The 19,920-nt window shown below is 44.6% G+C and overlaps 2 protein-coding genes across 4 annotated transcripts in view; both read left to right on the plus strand.

Moving 5' to 3' along the window:
* prune (prune exopolyphosphatase) overlaps nt 1-6,632 on the plus strand; it is a 44,013-nt gene extending 37,381 nt beyond the window's left edge. Inside the window, exon 8 of the mRNA XM_063041631.1 lies at nt 1,295-6,632. Within this exon, the coding sequence (XP_062897701.1) occupies nt 1,295-1,693 (399 nt within the window). The 3' untranslated portion in view covers nt 1,694-6,632. The remainder of the gene's footprint in view (nt 1-1,294) is intronic.
* Nucleotides 6,633-18,015: 11,383 nt separating this feature from the next.
* bnipl (BCL2 interacting protein like) overlaps nt 18,016-19,920 on the plus strand; it is a 78,516-nt gene continuing 76,611 nt past the window's right edge. For 2 of the 3 annotated variants that reach the window (XM_063041634.1, XM_063041633.1), the window contains exon 1: nt 18,016-18,226. In XM_063041634.1, coding sequence (XP_062897704.1) covers nt 18,138-18,226 — 89 coding nt within the window. In that variant the 5' untranslated portion in view covers nt 18,016-18,137. The remainder of the gene's footprint in view (nt 18,227-19,920) is intronic. The other variant, XM_063041635.1, reaches the window with a different exon arrangement.

Here is a 19,920-nt window from a genome sequence, read left to right on the forward strand (position 1 = left end):
TCTGTTCGGTGTGCCAGGACTTTTGCAAGGATTTTGGTATCTGTGTTTAAAAGGGAGATTGGTTGGTGTGAATTACATTCAAGGGGTCTTTGCCCTTTTTCAAAATTAATGAAATAACTGCTTGACGTATTATGGGAGGTAGGGAGTGGGATAAAAAAAGACTCTTCAAAAACAGATAATAGTAATGGGGAAAGTTGAGTGGGAAACTTTTTTTAATTCAGAAGGATATCCATCTGGGCCTGGGGATTTTCCACTCTGCATACTCCTACTTGCTGAGTCTATCCCCAGAGTCGTGATTGCCTTCTCCAGATCAGCAGCTACATACGGATCTATATATGGGATGTTCAGCTTTTTAAAGAAATCATCTAGATCTGATGGGGTGGTGGATGAATCTGAGGAGTACAATGATTGGTAAAATCTATGGAAGCATGAGTTAATTTCTACATTATCTGTTTGCTTTATACCCTGTGCATCCCGTATCTCAGGTATACCGTGACTGGCCGTTTTTTGACGCAGTTGATGGGCTGGCAGCCTCCCTGCTTTTTCTCCATGTCCATAAAACTCACATTGCAACTTGGAGATAAGATATTCAGCCTCTTCAGTTGTTAATAGATTGTATTCGGTCTGAAGTAGTAGGGCGTTTTTCAGCTCTGCTCTTATCACCGCAGAGATGTCCGTTTTTAGCTCTGAGAGGAGCTGAATCTTTAGGTCTTCTGTGTCCATTTCGCCTGAGTTCGTGCGGGGTAGGATACTTGCGCGTTCACGGTCAGCACTTAAACTTTGCGCCGGGGAGTCGGTCGTCTTGGTGTTAGTGGGCCCAGTGTATTTATATTTTCGAAGCTTAGATGCCATTGCCACATGTCAGAGAACAAAGTAACTCTCTCTATATGTACTTAGATGACTTATTTACTTACTTTGATAAGATTTGAAAGAAAGCGCTATTCTAAATATACAATAAAGTAAAAGTTGGGCAGGAGCCCAGCCAAACACGCCTTACTCCATTGCTTACTCACGTGATCCCCCGTGGAGCAGGAAGTTTGTCCGGACTGCCACCAGGCAGCCTGTCACTGGTGTCTAACAACACACATAAAAATTGCTGATGAACGCAGCAGGCCGGGACTCTCAAAGTCCTGATGAAGGGTCTCAGCCCAAAACGTCGACTGTGCCTCTTCCTATAGATGCTGCCTGGCCTGCTGCGTTCCACCAGCATTTTTTGTGTGTGTTGCTTGAAATTCCAGCATCTGAAGATTTCCTTGTGTACTGGTGTCTAACCTTCAGATTCTGCGTTTTGCAGGTGAGCTGTGTATTGGAGAAGTCCGAGGCCCCATCACTACAGCTGTTGCCAATGTATAGCCCCTCATCTGAGATCAGTGCCTACTTCCAGGGCAACAGGCTGGCTTCTCGCAAGAAGGTGCTTCCCATCATTGAGCGTTGGCTAAAGGCCTGGGAGACAGAGGGAGCAATGGGCATGCACGAGTGCAGAGGTTGGGGCAACGGCAGCGATGCCAGCCGCACAGAGGACACCTGCCAGGATGAAGACTTGCCACTGCCTCCAACACCCATGAACAGCCTGGTGGAGGGTTGCCCACTGGATAGTGGCTTGCCCAATCTGACACCCGAGGCCATTCTGGAGAAGTTCAACCAGATACCTGCTGGAGAGCTGGCAGATACAGACTGCTCTGACTGCCATTAGCCAGGGATTGGCATGATTTTGATTTTATTTTGAAACAATAGGTGGGAGAAGCCATTTGAACTTCTTGTTATGACTGACCCTTGCCAGTGCTTCTGGTGAGTAGGGCAATAGGAATGTGGGCTTTAATCAGCTGTAGAGGGTGAGTCAGCAGGTCCTTTGCAAGGAGCCCCATCCACAACTGTTGACAGATGAATTTTCTGAGATTGGATCCAGGATCAATCTTTGTTCTTCCACATAATCTGACAACTCACACACATCTTAACAACATGAGAATCCATTTAACTCCATGACTTGCTATTCAATGCAGTTGGGGGTGATCTGCACTCCAAACTCCTTATAACCTCTCTCTTTTAACCGAAGTATCAATCTCAGAATTAGAATTAATAACTGACTGCATCAGTTTTCATTAACAGACCAAATCCAAATTTCCAGCATGATTTGTGTGCGGAAATGTTTCCAAGTGTCACTTAAGTACTTAGTCCTAATTTTTACAATATACTCCAAACCAGCAAAGATGGTGTTTACTACTTTGTCAATTCCTCTTTAACATCAAATACACCAATAAAATTGCCCAATCTTCTAGATCACACTATGATATCTTGAGTAACCTCTTCCTGCAGATGAGCTATTCTGATCAACTGAGTGCTCACACCTTCACTGGTCTGGGCACTCCCCGTCACTGGAACAAGAGGCCGTGCTTTGATTGGCTGCAGGATTTCATTTGATGCCTATATTTTCCTATGAGGATGGTGAGGAGAGGTGTGTATTCACCTTTTGATGATGTAGTTTTTCTGGAGTTTGGGGAAATTGGGTGCATGCATGAAAGGGCAGAAGGCACTGTGCCGTGTATAGTCAGGTTTCCCTTTCCCCGTTTTGTCTGGCTCGCTGGACAGGTGTGTAATGTTTTCCTCCTTTCCCCACGGCTCCAGTAAAATAAGCCTTCCTTTCCATATTGCACTGAGAGGCAAGGGCTTAAGTAGGCTTGAATGATCTCCCAGTGCAGTACCCACACCAGCTGGCACAGGCCTTGAACAATCGTCCTGAGAGAGACGTAGATCATTACTCAGTGAGCACTCCCAGGCTAAGAGGAAGCACCTCCTGATGCACTCTGCTGAAGTCTTGGAAATGGCTGCTTAAATTGCCAAGGCTGCATTCTATAAGTGGGGATATGTGGAGAGCAAGTATCTGAACCCATACATACAACAGAGTACCATAGTAAACCTGTTACATATGAGGAGGCCATTCGATACGACAGTGTTTTTTAAAAAAAATTACACCGGGAACAGATTAAAAATCAAGTCTTCCATTTCATTTCACAATATCAAAGGTGCCTTTTTAAACTTTTTAATAAAGAAACTTGCATTCTTCCTAATGACTGGGATAAATTTACAAGCAGCCACTGATCACTGATCTAGAGGCTAAGTCTGACTCTTTCCTATTTTCAGGAGATTCCCTTTTCAATCTCCCCTTTGTTATTGAAATAATAAAGCACGAAAACTTCTGGGGGTGAATACTTTTTATCGGCATTGAATACTTAAAGGCAGAGGTTGATAGATTCTTGATTGGAACGGGGAGAAGGCAAGAGACTGGGGCAGAGGAAAATTGGATCAGCCATGGTGAAATAGTGGCGCAGACTATGAGCCAAATAGCTTCATTCTGCTCTTGTATCTTATGATCTCTGCAATTCCCTTCACTGTTCATCCCTCCCCACTAATCCCCCTCCCTGCAAGCGGCCAAAGTGCTAAAGCCCATTCACCTCCTCCCTCACCTCCATTCAGGTCCCCAAACAATTCTTCCAGGTGAAGCAACACTTCATCTGCCAATCTGCTGGGATAGTCTATTCTATCCGGTGCTCCCAATGTGACCTCTACATTAGTGAGACCAGTTGTAAATTGGGGGACCACTTTGTTGAGCACCTCCGCCAAAACTGGAACTTCCCAGTGGCCCAACGTTTTAATTCTGAATCCCTTTCCGACATGTCAGTCCATGGTCTCATCTTGTGCCACGATGAGGCCACCCCCTAGGGTGGGGATGCAACACCTTGTATTCCATCTGGCTAGACTGCCAGCTGATGGCATGATCATCAATTTCTCTGTTCAGTAAACATATTCCCTCCCCCTCCCTCTTCTATTCACCACTCCAGCCTCTTGCCTCTTCTCACCTGCCAATTTACCCCCCCCCCCGCCCCCCTCCGTGCCCTTTCTTCCGTTTCTCCTGTGGTCCACACACCTCGCGTATCAGATTCCTCCTCCTCTAGCACTTAACCTTTGCCACCCACAGGGTTTCACTTATCACCTTTTAGCTATCTTTCCTCCCATTCCACAACCCCCCCCCACCTTTTTATTCTGGTGTTTTCCCCCTTCCTTTCCAGAGTGTCAGCCTGAAACATTGACTGTTTATTCCTCTCCCCGTAGATGCTGCCTGATCTGAGTTCCTCCAGCATTTTGTGTGTGTTGGTTTGGATTTCCAGTTACCTGCAGAATTTCTTGTGTTTGGATTTGGGTACTTGTTTCAATATTTTAAAACAGTGTCGACGCTTCTGAAGTTCTTTGTCACTGTAGAGCATCTTAAAGGTGCTATTCGCTCTTGGATTTGTTCATATCTGTCTTTTGCAAAAGATCCTTAGTCCTTACTGTGACCAGTAATGGGCAGTCATGGGGGTAACCAGGACCAGTAATAGGTGAACCTGGGCAATATTCCCTCTATATGGTGTGCACTACTAGCAAATTTTAAACTGTGTTTGAGAGGTTGACACCTCTACCTCATTGCCATGTTAAGTATATTTCATGATTGTAAACAATCACATTTTCTTTTCTGGTTTCTGATGTGAACAATGTTGACAACGTGGAGTTGGAGATGATCTGTCACAGAATTTAGAACTGACCTATTTATACTGTTCTTATTGAAGAAGTTACTGATTCACTACGTCAAATTCTGAAGAAGCAAAGGGCCTGGAGCACAAAGGAACTGCTAGTTCATTTAAAGCGGAATGACTTAATGAAACAGTAGAAACTGATCTGCTAATAGCTCATGAGGTTAGGAACGTGCAGCTACAAGAAATATTTGTACAATGCAGAAACTGGTATCCCCTGCGTGTATTATTGTGATGCAAAAGTTGCTGGACAATTTGCAAGTGGGAAGTGGAGTGATATTTAGAAACTTGACTTTAAAGCATCATTTAGCAGGCAAATCACATATGGACAGTGTGCAAAAGCTCTGGCAAGAAAATCCTTCATTACCCACTACAGGCCTGCTACCTGTGTTTTGTGAGTGTAGATGAACAAGAGTGAAAACAATCAAACCCTGAGGAGATCAAAGTTCTTGTTGACAGTGATTTGCTAGCTGTTAAAATGTATACCACTCTATATAAAATTCAGTATGCACATGTTGTTGTCACTGGGCAAAAAAATTGCACAGCACAAGATCTTTGCGCATGCTGTTCATTACAAATTAGAAGGAATATTGGCCACAGGTGTAACTGACCAGTAATGGGTGGTCACGGGGATAACTGGCCAGTAATTTTACAAGGGAGAAATCTGAGACCCCAACTGAACCGTTCACTGATTTTCGACAAATTTATCAAATCACAGCTTTTGTGAGGCATGGAAACCATGACAGAATGCAAATACCTAACAGCATCTACGGGCTCGCATTTACAGAATACCTTCCTCAGCCATGGACTGGCCTGTAAATTCAACCCCCCTTTACTGTCATTTTCAGCAGAGGTACTTGGAGCTTTAAATAAAAATTCTGGGTTACTGACTACACAGAAATAACAAGGCAGAGAGTGTTGCTGTCTGATGCATGGTATCCACAGTGGGCTAGGTGTTCAGTGCCTCTCATAAATCAATCTTCACAGGTTCTTCAGAGCTTGTCACTCATGCAAATAGCTGGCTGTCACCTGGATTTGTGGTGCAGCCAGTCTGGTGGTTGAAGGACTGTGATTACCCCCCCCCCTCCCCACCCCAGTTGTTAACTCAATGGGTGCCTCTTTTTTTCAGAGCTGCAAGGTGTTGGTTGAGATGTTGAACCAAGGCCCCATCTCCCCTCTTGTGGAGTGACAGAATCCCATACGCAGTTTTGTAGAAGTCAAACAGCTCCAGGAGCTGCAGATACTGGAGTTTGAAATAGTTAGAAAAAGCTGGAACAATTTCAGCTAGTCAGGCAATGCTGGAGGGTTGGGGGTGGTGAAATAAGTTGACATTCTGCCTGACCCCAAAATGTTAACAGATTTCTCTTCCCACAGATCCTGCAAGATTGGCTGAGTTCCAGTAGTATTCTGGTTTTGTTAGCCAAGTAACTGCTCAATACTTCTTGCCTCTAAGCTAAATCTGGTCCTTACTATTTGAGCTACCCAACCAGTACACAAAATGCCTGCTGATTTATCAGACCTCAGGTGTAGTCACCTTTTCGGGAGCTGTGGGATGTGCCAAGGATGTAAAAAGCAGAAATATTATGTCTACTGTCCCTCCACTTCACCTTGAAATGCCTGTGATTGCTGCATAATCACGATGAAACAGTGATGACTAATTCAATAAAGGAACATACCAGAGATTGTCTTGTTAATTATTAATCATAACTGTGTTCCTGCAAACTAATTCTGTTTATAAACAAATTCTGTATCATCTTATTATGCACGATAAAGTCTTGAAGTGCTGGACTTGCCTTGCTCTCGTCTGAATCTGTCTGTTCTTTCCAACATAAGTGATATTAAGGCAGTGAATCTCTATTTTAAAATGTATCAACAGACTATTTGAGGACAGGGTGTGGATTGTATTGCCTCTTGCTGAGATATGTTTGCCTGAATTCCTTGAAGCCAGTGGAAGTCGAGAGAATGAGAATCTGGTTTAATATCACTGATGTGTATCCTGAAATTTGTTATGCAGCAGTAGTACATTGAAATACACAGCAATAAAAAAGCTACAATTACAATAAGTATGCCTTTAAAAAAATAAATTATTATAAAAAGAGAATGAGGAAAAAATACTGAGGTGGTGTTAATGAGTTCATTGTCCATTCATAGATCTGATGTTTCAAGAAATGCTGAGAGTCTTCAGGCTCCTGTAGCACCTCCCTGGTGGCAGTAATGAGAAGAGGGCATATCCTGGCTGATGCTGGATGCTGCCTCTTTGAAGAATCCCTTGGTGCTGGTGACACTCGTGCCCCTGACGGAGCTGCTGAGTTTACAACTTTAAGCAGCTTTTTCCCTAATCCTGATTCCCCAACCAGATGGTGATACAGCCAGTTTGAATGCTGTCCGTAGTACAGCCATAGAAGTTTGCAAGAGGCTTTGGTGATGTACCAGATCTCCTCAAACTGAAGTAAATTTGTTATCAAAGTTCATATTGGTCATCATATACCACTCTCACATTTGTTTTCTTGCGGGCATACTCAGTAATTCCAAGAACCATAATAGAATCAGTCACCCAAGAGGGTGTGGACTAACAACCAATGTGCAAAAGGGCAACAAACTGCAAATACAAATGAGAAAATAATAAATATTGAGAACATGAGATTAAGAGTCCTTGAAAGTAAGACTAGGTTGTGGGAACAGTTCAGATGGGGCAAGTGAAGGTATCTCCTCTGACTGTTGAAGGGTGATAACTGTTCCAGAGCCTGGTGCTGAGGGTCTGAGGCTCCTGTACCAACTTCCTGATGGCAGCAGCGAGCAGACCTCGAGCATGACCGAGGTGGTGGTGGTGGTCCTGAATATGGAAGCTGCTTTCCTGCAACAGAGCTCTGTGTATATGTGCTCAATGGTGGGGAGGGCTTTGCCTGTGATGGACTGGGCTGTATCCACTACTTTTTGTAGGATTTTCTGTTCAAAGGCATTGTTGCTTTCATACTGGGCAGTGAATATACTCACCACTACACATCCACAGAAGTTTGTCAAAGTTTTAGATGTCACGCCGAATCTTCACAATCTTCAAAGGAAGTAGAGGCACTGCTGTGCTTTCTTTGTGATTGTAATTGTGAGCTGAGCCCAGGCAGGTCCTCTGAAATGATGACACTTACTGACCCACTCCACCTCTGATCCCCAAATGAGGACTGGCTCATGGATCTCCGGTTCCCTCTGCACGAAGTCAATAATCAGCTCCTTGCACATGCTAACATTGAGAGGTTGTTGTTTTAGCACCACTCACTAGATTTTCAATCTCTTTCCTATATACTGATTCGTCACCACCCAATGACAGTGGCGTCATCAGCAAACTTAAATATGGCCTTGGAGCTGTGCTTAACCGTACAGTCATACATGCAAAGCAAGCAGAGCAGGGAGCTAAGCACACAGCCTTGTGGTGCACCTGTGCTGATGGAGATTGTGGAGGAGATGCTATTGCCAATCCGAACTGACTGGGGTCTGCAAGTGAGGAAACCAAGGATCCAATTGCACATGGAGGTGTTGAGGCCAAGATATTGGAAGATTATTGATTAGTATTGAATGTCAAGCTGCAGTTGATAAAGAGCATACTGATGTATGCATCTTTGCTGTCTAGATGTTTCAGGGTTGGGTGAAGAGCCAATGAGATGACATCTGCTGTGGACCTGTTATACCAGTAGGCAAATTGGAGTGGATCCAAGTCACTTCTCAGGCAGGAGTTTCATCACCAGTGAATGCAGGTGCTACTAGATGATGAAATACAGCCACTGTTGTGCCCAGGATAGTACCTTCAGGGATGTTGACAACTTGGAACTTGAAACTACTCACCTTTTCCACTTCTGATCACTCAATGAGAAACTGGTATGTATTCCCTTGACTTCCCCTTCCTGACGTCCACAATCAATCCCTTGGTCTGACTGAGATCATCGTATCCAAATCAGGGTTGTACATCCTCTGGTAGCTGGTACCAACCTTGTGGTGCTAGAAAATTGATGGCATTGGGGGAGAAGATGGCCAAAGAAAATGAGGTCATGGTTAAATTGGGAAGATGATAGTGCTGTTTAATAATTCCATGCAACCACTATTCCCGTAATTATGGTTAGCAGCTGTTGCCACAGAGATCTCTAAACTTCTTTTTCGCATCTTTTCCTGTTATTATCTTTTCATTGTATTATTATCCCAACTAGTTAAACAATACTGCCACAAATCTTCAGCTGAGGCCCAATTGGCTATGTATACTCACTTGTGTTGCTATCTAACAACATCCAACAGCTTCACAAACAGGCTGCTCCTCCATGGACCGTCCAGCACCTCCACAGCGCATCTAGCATGTCCATGAATCGTCCAACACCTCGACACACAGACAGCTCCTTCACCCACCATCCAGCACATCCACGCAGTGTCCAACATCTCCACAACAGACTGCACATCCATGCACTGTCCAGCACCTCCACCAACCAACAAACACTTCAATACACAGACAGCACCTCCACCCACTGTCCAACACGTCCAGACAGTGTCCAACATCTCCACAAACGGGTTGCACCTCCATGCACCATCCAGCACCTCGACACACAAACTGCACCTCCACCCACTGATGCACACTTCGACACACCATCCAACATTTCCACCAAACAGACTGCACCTCACTTTCTTGCATCTCACCAACATTTATACTTACATGGAGTTAATTTATAATTCTCAGGAGATGCTGGCGGAATTCAGTGGAGTTCCTCCACCTTAGGAGCAGAATTAGGCCATTTGGCCCATTGAGTCTGCTCTACCATTTCATCATGGCCGATTTATTTCCCTCTCAACCCCATTCTCCTGCCTTCTCCCCCAGTCAAGACACCCTGACTAATCAAGAACCTATCGACCTCTTCCTTAAATGCACCCAGTCACTTGGCCTCCACAGCTCCCTGTGGCAAAGAATTCCACAGATACTTTATACTTTATTGTCGCCAAACAATTGATACTAGAACGTACAATCATCACAGCAATATTTGATTCACCACAGACTGCAGAAATACCTCCTCATCTGTTCTAAATGGATGTCCCTTTATTTCGAGGCTGTGCCCTCTGGTCCTACTCTCTCACCAAAGGAAACATCCTCTTCACATCCACTCTATCTTGGCCTTCCAATATTCCATAGATTTCAATAAGATTCCCCCCCCCCCGCCTCACCTGAATCTTCAAAATTCCAGTGATTACAGGCCCAGAGCCTTCATTGCTGCTCAAGTTATAACCCTTTCATTCCCAGAATTATTCTCATGAATTTTCACTGAACCCTGTCCAATGTCAGTACATCTTTTCTTCAATAAGGGGCTGAAAACTGCTCATAATTCTCTAAGTGAGGCCTCACTGGTGACTTATAAAACCTCAGCATTACATTCTTGCTTTTATATTCTAGTCCTCATGAAATTAATGATTACATTGTATTCACCTTTCTCATCACCAATTCAACCAACAAATTAACCTTTAGGCCACCCTACACGAGGACTCACAAATCCCTTTGCATCTCAGATTTTTGAATTTTCTCCCTGTTTAGAAAATAGTCTATGCTTTTGTTCCTTCTGCCCAAGTACATGACCATATACTTCCCGACACTGTATTTCATCTGCCACTTCTTTGCCCATTCTCCTAATCTAAGTCCTTCTGTAGCCTCTCTATTTCCTCAAATACCTGCCCTTCCACCTATCTTCATATCATCTTCAAACTTTGCCACAAAGCCATCAATTTCATCATACAAATCATTGGCATGCAACATATGAAGAAGTGGTCCCAGTGTAGATGCCTGTGGAACACCACAGGCTATCCCAAAAGGCTCCCTTTATTCTCACTCTTTGTCTCCTGCAAACCAGCCAATGCTCTATCCATGCTAGTGTCTTTCCTGTACTACCCTGGGCTCTTACCTTGTTTAGTAGCCTCATGTGCAGCACCTTGCCAAAGGCCTTCTGAAAATCCAAGTGTAGAATGTACACCAATTCCCCGTTGTCTGTCCTGCTAGTTATTTATTCAAAGAATTCCAACAGATTTGTCAGGCAAGATTTTCCCTTAAGAAAACCATGCTGACTTTGCCCTTGTTTTATCACGTGCCTCCAAGTACTCCCAAACCAACATCTTCCCCAACCACTGCGATCAGGCTAACTGGCCTATCTTTCTTCTGCCTCCCTTCCTTCTTGAGGAGTGGAGTGATATTTGCAACTTTCCATCCTCTAGAACCATGCCATAATATAGTGTTCTTGTAAGATCATTGCTAATGCCTCCACAGCTACTTGAAGATCCAACTGACTTACCTACCTAAACACGAGGAATTCTGCAGATGCTGGAAATTCAAGCAACACACATCAAAGTTGCTGGTGAACGCAGCAGGCGAGGCAGCATCTCTTACTCTTCCTAATTAATCTCTTACTAGCTCTTCCTTCAGTTAGTCCTGACGAAGGGTCTCGGCCCAAAACGTTGACTGTACCTCTTCCTAGAGATGCTGCCTGGCCTGCTGCGTTCACCAGCAACTTTGATGTGTGTTGCATGACTTATCTACCTTCAGACTTTTCACTTTCCCAAACACCATCTCCCTGGTAACAGCAACTGCACTCACTTCTGCCTCTTGACATTGTACCAGTGTCTTCCACAGTGAAGACTGATGCAAAATTGTTATTCAGTTCATCCGCCATTTCGTTTTACCTGTTACTATCTCTCCAGCATAATTTTCCAGCAGTCCAATATCTACTCTTGCCTCTCTTTTAATCTTTATATATCTGAAAAAAAACTTTTGATATCATTTTTAATATTATTGGCCAGCTTATCTTCATATTTCATCTCCCCCCATGGACTTTTTAGTTGTCATCTGTTGGTTTTTTAAAAATTTTCCAATCCTCTAAATTCCCAGTAAATTTTGCTCTATTATATGCCCCTTCTTTTACTTTTATTTTGGCTTTCACTTCCTTTGTCAGCCACCTTTGCGTCATCTTGCCTTTAGAATACTACTTCTTCGATCCTGCATCTTCCGAATTGCTCCCAGAAACACAAGTCATTGCTGCTAGCATCCCCTTCCAATCATCTTTGGCCAGCTCCTCTCTCTTGCCTCTATAATTCCCTTTACTTCACTGTAACAACGCTACATCTGACTTTAATTGCAAATGAATTCCATTATATTATGTTCATTGTTTCCTTTAGCTTCTGATAATGTTGCACTAGATTCCAGCATGCACTGTGTCGTGTGTCTCCGGATTTTGAAATTCGACTGCACATGCCGGAACATACCGACTACCAGAAGCAGCCAGCAGAGGGCAGTAGGTTCCACAGCACTGCGAGGACCAGCTCGCAATGTCTTCCTGCCGTGAGAGGTGGAGTTTGGCTGTAGACCAGCTCAAAAAATGCAAAACAGGAAGCACAGGACAGCAATGTGCCGAATTCAGGAAATTGCAGCCCGTCTGTCGCAAAACAAAACAGCGTGTGAAGAAATTGGCTTGGAGAAAAACTTCCTCTTCCAGCACAAAGGTGGGGAAACCAAACACGGCTGTGGTTTTATGATAGACAGTAGCTGACTGCGGCCCAAATGGCCATTCACTGTATGAAAATACAAGACAGGATGTTCAAATATTTGTACATTAAAACATTTTTATTCTGTGTCGATGAGGTTGCATCATATTGAGGTTTTTAAAAGGGTCTCCCATTTCTATAGTACCTTTAAAATCCGGTTATCCCTAAGCACTGAACTGCCAATGAAGCTCCCTGATGCATTTAATCGCATTTCTGCACGTTAGAGCAACACAGACAAAATTCTGGCGGAACACAGCAAGTCGGGCAACATTTATTGGGGCGGGGGGGGGGGTTGGAATTAAACAGTCGATGTTTCGGGCCGAGACAATTCATCATGTTGCCCAACTTCAACTGAGGGGAGATTTGATATAAGTATACAAAATTATGAGGATATAGATGGGATAAATGCAAGCAGGCTTTTCCCACTGGGGTTGGGTGAGACGAGAACCAGAGGTCACGGGTTAAGGGTGAAATGTTTAAAGGGAACACGAGGGGGAATTTCTTCGCTCGGAGTGGTGAGAATGCGGAACAAGCTGCCAGCGCAAGTGAGGCAATCGGGGTTGATTTCAAAATTCAAGAGAAATTTAGATAGTACATGCATCGAGTGCTGCGATCACAAGATCACAAGACAAAGGAGCAGAAGTAGGCCATTCGGTCCATTGGGTCCGCTCCGCCACTCCACCATGAGCTAAACTATTCTCCCATCTAGTTCCAGTGCCCGGCTTTTTCCCCATATCCCTTGATACCCTGTCAAATCAGATACCTGTCAATCTCCTCCTCAAACACCCTCAATGATCGGACCTCCACAGCTGTATGTGGCAACGAATTCCACAAATCCACGACCCTCTGGCTAAAAAAAATTCTCCTCATCTCTGTTTTAAATGGGTACTCTCTAATTCTAAGACTGTGGCCTCTTGTCCTGGACTCACCCACCAAGGGAAGCAGCCTTTCTACATATACTCTGTCCAACCCTTTCAACATTCGAAATGTTTCTATGAGGTTCCCTCTCACTTTTCTATACTCTAATGAATACAGTCCAAGAGCCGACAAACGCTCCTCATATGTTAGCCCCTGCATTCCAGGAATCATCCTCGTAAATCTTCTCTGAACTCTCACTAACATCAGTCCATCCCTTCTAAGTTAGGGGGCCCAAAACTGCACACAGTATTCCTGGGTGCAGATCGGTGGGACTAGGTATATTAAAGGTTCAGCATAGTCTAGATGGGCGGAAAGACCTGTTTCTGTGCTGTGGTGTTCTTTGACTCTGACCTGCTGGGTTTCTCCAGCATTTTGAGTGTGTGCACAATCTCTTGTGTTTATTGTTTTCTAAACGACAGAGTTAGTTTTTTTGAGTGAGGTTATAGAAATGGATGTTGTCTCAAGCGCAAAAAAAAACATGAAAAAAGTCCCTGGGGTTCACAGACCCCTTGCTTAATGGTATTGGTCCATGGCATAAATGTTGGGAATCCTTGACTTAACATCACAAGGGAGAGATAACGTGGTCATTATCACTTTGTGTTCGAGGAATATTATTCCGCACAAGTGTGTTTTTTCATTAAGAATGCGTTTCATAATGCATCTGAGGATGTAAAATTTCTGGTTGTCATCATGGTGGGGGGAATGGGGTCTGCTGAAGGTACAGCACGGAAAGAGGCCATTCGGCCTATGCTGACCCAGTGGCGCCTATCTGTATGAATTCCACCTTCCAATACTTGTCCAGTAGCCTTCTGTGCCTTGGCAATTTTACTGCTTGTCCGCAGGAAAGTTGGGCTGGTCTGTTCGCACTGAGCGGGACACCTCTGGTTGCCAAACTCGAAACTCCCTTTGCCCCTGAGTGGGGTATCCTAGAACATCTCCCCTTTGGTTCTTGTTAACTGTTTTATTAACTCATTACTACTGCCAGTGACTCTGCGTCCATCGCCCTCTCAGGCAATGAGTTCCAGGTTCCACTTGGAGAGTGAAGAACGTCCCTCCCCAAGTTCACTGTAAATCTCTTATCCCAAACTAAGTCCTCTAGTTTTATTCATCTCCGGAAAGGGGCAAGGTTTACTGGTCTTTTCCCCCATGTCCTCATCATTATATACACCTCAATCATGTCCCTCCTCAATCCCTCCAATGTCTCCTCCAAACATAAACACTCCTTCTCAGGAAATATCCAGCTCCACTCTTGTTCTTTTATTTCTGAGAACCATTTGTTAACCCTTGGTTAATAGCTTATCAACTGACTCGTTAATGCTTTCGCCCCATTCTAGATAAACATAGATAATTTGTGCTTTGCTAGTCTCTAGTAGGGCTATTGATTTTGTCCCATTCCTTCCATTTTTATGAATGATCCCATTGTGTCTGGTTTTTTTGGTTTGTCTTAGATCTTTGTCATCTAGTTTCTAAATCTCCTACCATTGCAGATAGTTTCTCCTTATCACTGCCAGAGCTGTTGACAATCTGATCGCTTTTCAACCCCTTGTCCACAGGTTCAAACCCACTATACAAGATGGGAAATTTAAATACAGTTAGTTAAATAAAACATATAAGTGATAGTAATGAAAATAACAAACACAAGAAATTCTGTAGATCCCAGAAATCCAGACCTAGACAAACAAAATGCAGGAACTCAGCAGGTCCGGCAGCATCAATGGAAAGGAATAAAGGGTCAACTTTTTAGGCTGAGACCCTTCATCAGTCTGCCATCCTTAACCGTTCTGTCTGCAAACACGCAGTGCTGGGGTTGAACTGGTTAAGCAAGGCACCTGAGTGTAATTAGGGATTAACAATAAATATTCACCTCTGTAGTGGCACCCACATCTCTCCAGTATCACCCATCTATACGAGACTGTGGATCAAAGAATCACAGACATTTGTGACATTGAATGGGCTTTTCTTGCCCACTGTGTCTTTGTAGCTTAATCCCACTTCCCAGCTCTCACCCACAGGTCTTCAAGTAGTCACTCAGGGAGTTATTTAAGAGGTGTTCTGTCTTCAGGGAGTGAGGTTTTGGTGAAAACCTTTTCCTCAGTTCTCCTTTGCTTCCATCTGAATCTGGACTTTGGTGACACCCCTTTAGATCTCATCTGCGCTGTACCATCAGATCCTTTTCCGGGTGTAACATCCAGAACTGTGCACACAACTGGAAACTAAATAGTATCTCACATAAAGCCTGCGTTCACTTTTCTATTTGTTATATTTCTGTGCCGTGCCTAATGTGCTGTGTTCTTAACCGCCTCATCTACCTTCATCATCTGTGGATATATTCCAAGACACCTCTGTTACTTTACATTTTTATGATCAATCATAAACCTTTATTTCCTTTTTTGCCTTTTCCAAATGCATTAACTATTATATTTCTGTACTGAGTTCCCTTTCCATTGCTGACCTCCCAACTTCCTTCATCAATGTATGTTTATTATTCTACTTCCTACTTGTCTCTGTTGACATCTCCCTGAAATTTACAAAATTTCTTCCTCATTGTGGAAGGCATGATCTCAAACTTTGAACATTTCTTTCTGCATTTAACTGTAGCATAGAAAGCCCGAGCAAGTCCCTCACGGGCTCTGTGTGACCTGGTCTACTGAGAGCCAGGAACAGTCTGGTCCATGTTCGCGCTCGAATCTGAACTGTGGGGCAGAGGTTGGTGCCATTGGAAACTGAGGGTGGAGAGTGCATAAAGGGAGCTGGGGGGGCCGGGGGGGGGATCACTGCGTTGACATAAAAGAAATGCAGATAAAGATCTCTTTGCAATTACGTCACCCATAACCACAACTGAAATTGAGAACATTGACACGACTGTGTCAGTCCCACTGGGTGTCTGGTTACTGGAATGGTTCTAGTGAGCAACTAATCACATGCAGACTGGAGGAAGGGTCGGGATTGTTGTCTTTAACATTAAGCGGAAAGACAAAGGAGGCATTAAAATTACGACTGAGTGTATAAGGGAAATTGTTTTCACTGGCAGAGGGTTAGTGACCTGAGGATATGGATCTAAGATATTTGACAAAAGAACTAGGGGAAACAGGTTGTTTTTAAACACTGTGGTTTATTTTCATGTGGATTGCAATGTCTGTGTCGGGGAGGAATCAGATTCAATGGAAAACTTTGGACACTTAATTTTAAAATTAAAACTTGCAGTGCAAAGTGGAGAGGGGGTTTGATGGAGCAGAGAGAGGGTTGAAGTAGAGAGGGGGCTAAGAGAACAGAAAGGGGTTCAAGGAGTGGGGGGTGTTGAGGGATCGGAGAGGAGCTGAGGGGGCAGAGAGGAGATTGAGGGCATGGAAAGGCAGTTGAGGGAATGGAGTGGGCACATGGCCAAGTAGTTAAGGCATTGGACTAGCGACCTGAAGGTCGTGAGTTCAAGCCCCAGCCGAGGCAACATGTGTTGTGTCCTTGAGCAAGGCACTTAATCACACATTGCTCTGCGACGACACCGGTGCCAAGCTGTATGGGTCCTAATGCCCTTCCCTTGGACAACATTGGTGTCATGGAGAGGGGAGACTTGCAGCATGGGCAACTGCTGGTCTTCCATACAACCTTGCCCAGGTCTGCACCCTGGAGAGTGAAGACTTTCCAGGCGCAGATCCATGGTCTCGCAAGATTAATGGATGCCTTTAAGGGAGCAGAAAGGAGTTTGATGGAGTGGGGCTGTTGAGGGATCGGAGAGGAGCTGAGGGGGCAGAGAGGAGACTGAGGGCGTGGAAAAGCAGTTGAGGGAATGGAGAGCGGCTAAGGGAACGGAAAGGGGTTTGATGGAGCAAAGAGGCCGTTGAGAGGTCAGAAGGGGGTTGAGGGAGCAGAGAGGGCATTGAGGGGGTCAGAGAGAGGGTTGAGGGAATGAAGGGGGAGCTGGTGGGCTGGAGAGGGGGCTGAGGGGGCAGGAAGGAGATTGAGGGTGTGGAAAGGCAGTTGAGAGAATGGAGAGTGGGCTAAGGGAGTGGAAAGAGGATTGAAGGAATGGGGAGTGGGCTGAGGGAGTGGAAAGAGGATCGAGGGAATGGAGAGGGGGTTGAGGAATAGAGAGTGGGCTAAGGGAGTGGAAAGAGGATCGAGGGAATGGAGAGTGGGCTGAGGGAGTGGAAAGAGGATTGAGGGAATGGAGAGAGTGTTGAGAGGGTGGAAGGTAGACTGAGGGAGTAGAAGAGGGGTTGAGGGGAATAATTAGATTGCTATTTCAAGGTGCTCAGGGGCACAGCGGATGGACCAGCTTCCCGTGCTGCCAGATCTGCACTGATGTCACTGGTAAATCAAAGGGACAGCTCATTTCCTCTGAACTGGACAGCTGGCAGGGATGTGCTGACAATCCAAATTAACCTGAACCGCTGCCTGTGGTTTTAACTTTCGGGAGTATTCTGGGTTCCTGGCCCTCTTCCTCCTCACTAACTAACTCAAAAGCCGTACGTTAAGTGTGAATGTTACGTGAGGAGACGGACAAACAGTTGTGAAGCCTCGTACAGTCAAACAGCTAAGCCACATATGTCACTGCAAGGAAGACAGCAAGCATTTCGAGAGGAGGAAACTGATTTACAACATGGAAATTGCTCCATATTCCAGACATGGCATTCCTGTGTGACTTCTTTGAAGTTTGATAATTGGTTTAAACTAAGTCAATATTAAGTTATAACCTCGTACGATATTTTCCAAGCTAAATAATCTCATGCTAATAATGAAATTCTTTTTCTTTTCGAATTACAAATTGCAAATTTAGATCGGGATGCACGGAAACATAAATATTTACGGTAAGATTCCTGAACATGTTCTCCAGTTTAGATGAACTCGACGGCACTAGGACCCAGTAGCGGCCGCAATGATAAACGCATAGTTCAATGAACTGACGGAATAAAAAGGGTGTCTGCTGACAATCTCGTTTCTTATTCTGATCCCTCCTCGTTGGGGGAGGGCGAGGGGAAGAGGAAGAGGTGGGGTGGGGTGGGCAGTGAGGAATAGGGCTGGAAAAATAAAGGGAATCAGATCAACACAGGCTGGCCTGGAGTACGAACATTCCCAAGTTTGTTTCAAGTTAGTTTTGTAACAAATGTCATGAATTCGCCAGTACTGGGGAATGACCCTGTGCAGAGAGAAGACGGGGTACGTAAAGGGAAAGGAGACACGGCGGAACAGAATGGGAGGTGAGTGCGAAAAGAGGGAGGGGGAAGACGTTGACTAAATGGACGAGTTTCGACCTAAAACTGACACGTCAGGTGGGCGGCAGGAGGAGTTTGTGGTTCATCTTCCCCTCCACTCCAAGTTTTCATTGGCCAGGCACTCGACTTCCTATTCTAATTACTAAATGTTTATCCGTCTTTAAATTATTATGTCGTTAGGTAATTTCCTTCATGCTTCTTGATAATTAGTAGCTTTTTTAAAAAAAATCCAGTTTGTTTTCGGTTCTTCCACTGTTTGGATAGTTGGTGGTGGTTTCCGAGCGGAGTGCCGCCTGGGCCTCCTCATGTTGATGGGAAGGCCTTGGCCTGAGAAGAGTTGCCACCCCGTTATTGAGAGCGCAGCTTGTCATCTGGCTCTGCAGCTCCCCAGGTGTGCATGTGGGGAGATATGGCGCTTTTCACCGGTCTTGGACCGCACAAAGCTTTTCACGGCCAGTGGAGTCGTCATTCGAAACACGGCAAGCTGCCATACGATTATCAGATCCATTCTTTCATTGGTGCTGTGTAGGAGTGGATATTGGCCCAGAACCTTGGGAAGAGAGTCCTTGTTTTTTTTTAAAAATTTCTTCCCACTGCTATCAGACATCAGAACCAAATGCCTCTTCCCTATCCCCTTCCCTGTGGTGCTGTCCCGTTCTCAGATCTTAACTCCAGCTCTGCACGTTATTCTGTTCATGATCACCTCTCATTCCCCATTGCACCACTACCCTGCACTGTTCTGTCTGGGGCTTGCCATGAATTTTGATGATTACCTTGCTCTCAGTCATGGTCATCCCGGGTGTGGGTAAACCTACGTTGGCTTCCGATTCAGCAATGTCAGAGGGCAAAATCTCTTGCTTCAGGTAATAGTTCCTGTTCTTTCCCACCTCTGTGATCGTCACCACTTCATTTGCCTTCTCCAAGTACCCAAAGCCCCAGACGCCCTTCTTGAACCTTCGTTTTATAAGGTGCCCCTTAACATTGTCAGTGGATGTCATTTATTTGGACTTTCCGGAGGCCTTTGACAAGGTGCAGCTCAACAAAGTAAGAGCTTGTGGTATTAAAGGTAAGGTACTAGCCTGGACAGAAGATTGGCTGATGGGCAGGAGGCAAAGAGTGGGAATAAAGGAGGCCTTTTCTGGTTGGCTGTCAATTCCACAGGGGTCAGTGTTGGGACCTCTTTTCACGTTGTATGTCAATGATTTATTTGAAGAAGTTTAGGTTATGAGAACACTCAGTCCTCTTTTATTGTCATTTAGAAATGCATACATGCATTAAGAAATGATACAATGTTTCTCCATCAAATTGATGGCTTTGTGGCCATGTTTGCAGAAGATACGAAGATAGATGGAGGGGCAGGGAGTCTGCAGAATGATTAGAAGAATGGGCAGAGAAGTGACAGGTAGAATATAATGTAGGGAAGTGCATGGTCATGCATTTTGGTAGAAGGGAATAAAGATGTGGACTATTTTCTAAATTGGGAGAAAATTCGAAAATCGGAGGTCCAAAGGGACTTTAGAGGCCTCATGCAGGATTCTCTAAAGGTCATCTTGTAGGTTGAGTCGATGGTGATGAAGGAAAATGCAATGTTGGTATTATGTCAAGAGAGCTAGAATACAAAAGCAAGGAGATGATGCTCGGACTGTATAAGGCACTGGTCAGACCACACTTGGAGCATT

The sequence above is a fragment of the Mobula hypostoma genome, chromosome 2, assembly GCF_963921235.1.
Source record: "Mobula hypostoma chromosome 2, sMobHyp1.1, whole genome shotgun sequence".
NCBI classification, from domain to species: Eukaryota; Metazoa; Chordata; class Chondrichthyes; order Myliobatiformes; family Myliobatidae; genus Mobula; species Mobula hypostoma.